The sequence below is a fragment of the Chrysochloris asiatica genome, unplaced genomic scaffold, assembly GCF_000296735.1.
Source record: "Chrysochloris asiatica unplaced genomic scaffold, ChrAsi1.0 scaffold00005, whole genome shotgun sequence".
Classification (NCBI taxonomy): Eukaryota; Metazoa; Chordata; class Mammalia; order Afrosoricida; family Chrysochloridae; genus Chrysochloris; species Chrysochloris asiatica.
The window spans coordinates 7317377-7323376 of NW_006408523.1; the positions used below are offsets into that span (position 1 = coordinate 7317377).

Below are 6000 nucleotides of genomic sequence, written 5' to 3' on the forward strand. Positions count from 1 at the left end.
AGCTGGACAGTGGAGGACTGGTGAGGACGCAGCAGAGGGGAGAAGACAGGTGGGAGACGGGGCCCCCAGGTGAGCAGGGGCCTGCTTTTATAGTCTGGCATCTCTCTTGTGGTTTTGTCCTAGGACAGTTCTCTGGGTACACCAGTTGAAGTAGATGCTTCTCATACAAGAGAACTTAACGAATTAAATGGGTAAAAGGTTGTGAAAATGGTTAATTAGGAAAAGGAAAACAAAACCAAACATCCACAGTGTTTCGTGAACACACTTCCATATGGCACCTGGTATGAGATCCTGAAATTCGATTTCATTTTTCACTAAATACTACCTCCCTCTTCCCAGAATTCCTGATGGCCATTTAGTGTGTTACATGAGGAAGTGTTTCAGGGCTTGCTATGGACTCTTTGGTGTGGTGCTGTAGGATCAGTACTGGACTGTGAACCACAAGGTCAGCAGTTCAAACCCACCAGCTAGCTGGTCCTCAGAAACAGAGTTGCTATGAGTCGAAACCGACTCAACAGCACTTAACAGCAACACAACAACCACATAGACAAGATGCGAAGTCCTGGTGGGACCCTGGAGGATAAACACTCGACTGCTGACTGCAAGGTTGATGGTTTGCTGTGAGTCCGGACCCACTTGACAGCACTTAACAACAACTTAGGCAAGACACAGTCCTAGTGGTACAGTGAGTTAAGTGTCGGGCTGCTAACCACAAGGTCTTGGTTCAAATCCACCAGCCCCTTAGCGGGAGACAGATGAGGCAGTCTGCTCCCATAAATGCTATGAAGCAGTTCTACTCTGCACTGTTGGGTCCTTGGAAGTCAGATCGACTCAAAGGCAGTGGATGTAGACAAGACTTGCTGCGTGTTGACAGGACACGAGCCCAGGCCTGCTGGCTTTAGAGTAACCGCCACGCTTTTCTCAGCCTGGTGTTTCACTCAGAAAGCACGTCACTTCAATTACAGACAGGGCAAGGAACGTCGAACCACAGAAAAAAATCATCTGGAAAATATAAAAACAATGTTGTGGCAAGCTCTATAGTCTTAAAAGTGAAGTTCAAAAGTAACCATGAAAAATTTCCTGTCACTGGAGGTAATGTTTCTTCCACTACGTCATTGCCTTTATGGGTTTATAAAGTATAACGGTGTGTGATTGAAGTATTTTAAATACTTAAATAAATTCTATGACTTAGATTTTTTTTTTTTCTTTAACAAATTTTTATTGTGTTTTCAGTAAAAGTTGACACAGCAAATTAGGTTCCCAGTTCGACATTTTTATACAAATTTTTCAGCAACGACTCGTTACATTTTTCACAGTATGACAACATTTTCTTTTCTTACTTCTGGTTGTTTCATTTCCAATGTTCTAGTTGCCCTGCCCCTTACATTCTCATCTTTGCTGTACAGTAATGTCCATTGTTTTGGTTTCATATAGATGGGTTCTAATAGAGCCCCACACTCAATAATATCTTTTATTTTATATACAATTTAATTATTAATGTTCTACTTTTGATGTATTTTGGCATTAATCTTGAATAGATCCTTCTTCAGCTGTATATAAAAATAAAAATATCTACCTAGGAAAACATTGATTTTTTTTTTTTAATTTAATTTTTAAATTTACCAACAAATCAGAGCCTACGTAGCTCATTAAAACTTAGAGGAAAATTAGAAATGTCTGAGAAACTTGTATCTTTCTTTCATTACACATGTGAGTACATAGAAACATAGGACTTTTAGATTCTTTTTTTTTTTTTTTTTTTTTTAGTTCCCCATTAGCTCTTTTCATTTTAGGGTACCAGCTGTTGACTGTGCTAGTTCGATCACCAGCTTTTCTGATGAAGAGATGCCCTTGTATGTTGAGTACCTTCCCCTGACCTGTGTTCCCATGAAAAACACCCGACTGTCGGCGCGGCCGTGTGCGTAGGCCACCACCGTCTTATACCCGTGGCAGGGAGTTCCTTTTATTTCATGTAAGTGAATTTTCTTCTCATTTCATTTCTAGAGACGGTCATGCGGTTCCTCGAGAAACTTTCAGACAAACTTTCAGAGAGGTCAGTGTTTGTCCCTTCTTAAGAGTATATGCCATTCATTTAAAACAGCAACAGAAAACACAAACAAAAGACTTGCTTTGTGAATTTTAGCAGCCTAACTGCTAACCCACTATACTAACAAGAGCACCTCAGCCAGAAGCCAAAAGGTATTTGCCTGACATTTACGTTTAATTAGATGTTATAAGTAATCTAAATATCCAAAACCTAACCATCTCATAGTGACCCTCCCTGTATAGGGTTTCCGACGCTGCTCATCTGTATGGGAGCAGAAAGCCTCATCTTTCTCACAAATAGTGGTTAGTGGGTTTGAACTGCTGACCTTGTAGCTAGCAGTCCAGTGCTAATCCTACAGAGCCACCAGGGCTCTATAAACAATCTAGAGATGATTTGAAGTATGTGCATAGGTTGTGTGCAAATACTGCAACATTTTACGTAAGAGACTAGAGCATCCGTGGATTTTGGTATCCCGGGGGTCCTGGAACCAATCCGCCATGGACCCAGAGGGATTACTGTAATTTAAAAATCTCTCCAAAATATTTTTGAACCGATACCTTTGAACGTGGACCATCAACCCTCTGAACAAATTCATAAAGTAGTATTCGCTCCTCAAGCATGTGGTGTATTAATGTCGATGCTTGACTTGATGTATTTTAAGAATGCTCTGGCCTCAAATTCATAGACACAGGAAATAGATTAGAGAGATTAACAAGGGACACAGTGGGCGAGAGACTAGAGTTATTCCTTCATGGGTACAGTTTCTTTTTTGGGGTGACAGCTTCCCTACATAGTCAATACAGTTAATGCCACTGATATTGTACTCTGAAAATGGTTACAGTGACAAATGACGTGTTGGGTGTATTTTACCAAACCCAGAATGCTCTGTCTCAGTGTTTCTAGTTGAAAGTGAAGGGTTCGAATCTCCTCTTGTGGGCCCCTGTGTTCTGTTCCTCTCTTGTCCTCTCATCTGCCCTGTCCTTTTGCCCACATTACTTGTCTTTGCCCAACTCTGCAAGAGTTGTTGTCTTGTTGAAGGGCAAGCTCAAAGTGCCTTTACCTGTAAGATTCCTTTATGTAGAGGAGACATGCCGTGCTTTGTCCAAGAGAACGATGGTTTCACTCTCTTTTTTTTTTTTTTCTTGTGCTGTCTAAAATTCACTTGCCTTTTGGACAGCTCGTATCTTAGGCTGGGTTTTCTAGAGACTCAAAACCAGTAAAACTTACATGTTGTTGTTATGGGACATGAAGTCGGTTCCAACTCATAGTGACCCTGTACAAGGTTTCCGAAGCTGTATATCTTCAGGGGAGCAGAAAGCCTCATCTTTCTCCCACGGAACAACTGGTAGTTTCCAACTGCTGACCCTGAGGTTAGCAGCCCAATTTGTAACCACTACGCTACAAGAGCTCCTTAAAACTTTATATATATGTATATATAAAGAGAAGTTTCTATCATGGAAATGACTCACAGTTGTAGAAGTGAGAGAGTCCCAAGTTCAGGTCACATGAACTAAGATCGGTAGGTCACATGGCAAACAGGCGAGGTAGGTCCAGCAGATATAAAGGCAGGCTGCTGATGACCCCAGGATCAGCCGCTTGAGCCAGCTACAGGCTCAAATCCAAAGAACTGGAGGTCAGAGGACAAGCCAGATGCAAGATCCAGACCCAGCAGAGAACAAGCAAGTCTTGCTTTCCAGCTTGTGTCAGCTATACTGGAAGCTGAGTGCTCAGAGCCCACCTCATCAGAGAGGTGATGACGTTGTGTTAGATCTCATCATGGTGGGTAACTAACTACATCTCAGGTGCCAAGCCACCGAGACTCCTGAGCCCAACAACTTGACTGTCACTCTCTGACATCATTCTCACTCAGACATCTCTTTGGGATTCTAGATTTCCACCTTAGAACCCATTACCTTGCAATTTGTATGATACTTACCGATTAATTCCGTAGTTTTCTCTTAGACTCCCACTGACCACCACTGCATCTTTGCTATGATGAAGGACCACTACTTAGGCAGTTATTTGAGATTTTCTTTTGCGTTTTGTTCGTCTGTCTTTTGTTGGTCTATGTTCTGTTTGTATTCTGTCTCTAGTTTTGTTGCTAGAGATTATATTCTCAGTGAGCATATTTTGGTGAGTTTATAGTTCTATGTAGGAGTTTATGCTAAAGTTATCCTTGTTATGAAGTGCCAGCATGTGGTTCTGACTCATAGCGACCCTGTCCAGGTTTTCTGAGGAGTGACTGGTGAGTTTGCGGTTCAAATGACCTTGTTGTCCAGTGCATTAACCAATAGCACCACACCAGGATTCTAAAGGTCTCCTTAGTTCACAAGTATTTAATACCTACTTAAGTATTACCAGTTTTTCCTTAGGGGAAGAAATTATGCTTGGAACTCTTAAATAAATATACTCTGTGTTAATATTCTCTTATATAATGCAATCTGTTGGTCTCTTTTTTTGGAGATACAGCAAAAATGAGTGGATTAGAATTTGCTGATTGTTGCTTTTCCTTTTTTTGGTAACATTCCTAATTTTTGCAGCCCTAGTTCTTCCAAGATAAATATCTGCCAAGATGCTTTTTAAAGTAGAACCTCAGTAACCTACTAGTGTATATATATTGCTGTCTCTAACAGTCATGGAAAATTTGGATTAATACTGGGCTTTATTTGCACTATAAATTATATCTGATTCTATTTGTAAATATTGAAAAGTACCATAGGCAAATTAGTCCTTTAATAATGTACTAATTGCAAGTTTCTTACAATAATTCATACTAAATGTGTTTTCTAGAACTGTAAAAGATTTTGAGATGATGCGACGGATGAAAACGAAACTAAATCCTCAGAATGCTGTAAGTCACTTTGTTGGAATATTTTTTATCCTTATGTAGATTGTCTATGTGTTGAGGTCTTCACCTGTTCATTCTAGAACTCTACGGCGATTTGCAGGTGCACTTGGTGTTGTTTCCGAGCCTTGGTTTTGGTGAATAAAGGTGCTAAAACATTTGATCTATGTGACCAAGTCTAACATTGCCTGGAAACCCCCTATTCCTAGTTAGTATCTGACAGGTTACACACACACACATCTAAAGATTGATCATTGTTACTATGTGCTGTCGGGTCGACTCTGACTCATAGCGACCTCTGTATAAGATTTCCAAGGGGAGGCTGGTGGGTTTGAAGCGTTAACCTTGCGGTTAGCAGCCCAGTGCTGATCCTACAGTGCTACACTCGGACTCAAAGCTAGATGAACACAATGCATATTAACATTTTTGAATGCAAAGGCTAAGGAAGCCTGGCTTCTCAGTTTGAAGCAGCTCTGTGAAGGCTTGGTACGGCGAGGCAGCGGTTTTTCTGTTAGCCTCTGTCTTAACGCTATGGTTCACTCCTCTCTTGGCTAGACGATGGTGCTCCACTCAGCGGAACAGTAGCCACTATGGACTGACAGTGGATACCCCGTGCATATGATGACATGATCTTACAGTACAGACTCAGTGTCCTCATGGCCAGAGTGCTGACCACATGCTTGGGTTCCCTGACAAGCGACAGGGTCCCAGTTTTCGTGACCCGATTTGGTTCCAGGGTGTGACAGGATTGCTGGGGCTGGTTGTAGAAGCCATGGTTTGCGATTCTTCAATGAATTGCAACCTTCTAAGGAAGCTCCATATTGCTTTCCATAAAGGTTGGACCATTTTGTAGTCCCACCAGCAATGCAGGAGAGTCCCAGTCTCTCCACATCCCTGCCAGCATTTATTGTCCTCTACTTTTTTGATCTTTGCTGTGATTGTTGGTGTGAGATGATATCTCATTGTTGTTTTGATTTGCATCTCTCTAGTTGGAGTCCTGGTGTGGTTGTGGTGCTGTGGGTTAATGCGTCAGACTGCAAAGCCATTTGAACTGCAAGGAAGGCGGTTCAAGCTCACCAGCTGCTCCTTGGAAACCCTATACAGGGTC

General features: G+C 41.7%; 1 protein-coding gene across 1 annotated transcript in view; it reads left to right on the top strand.

Annotated features, from left to right (window-relative positions):
• MIPEP (mitochondrial intermediate peptidase) overlaps positions 1-6000 on the top strand; it is a 149051-nt gene that overhangs the window by 31579 nt on the left and 111472 nt on the right. The window contains exons 8-9 of the mRNA XM_006831954.1: positions 2005-2053; positions 4838-4898. Of these exons, the coding sequence (XP_006832017.1) occupies positions 2005-2053; positions 4838-4898 (110 nt within the window). The remainder of the gene's footprint in view (positions 1-2004; positions 2054-4837; positions 4899-6000) is intronic.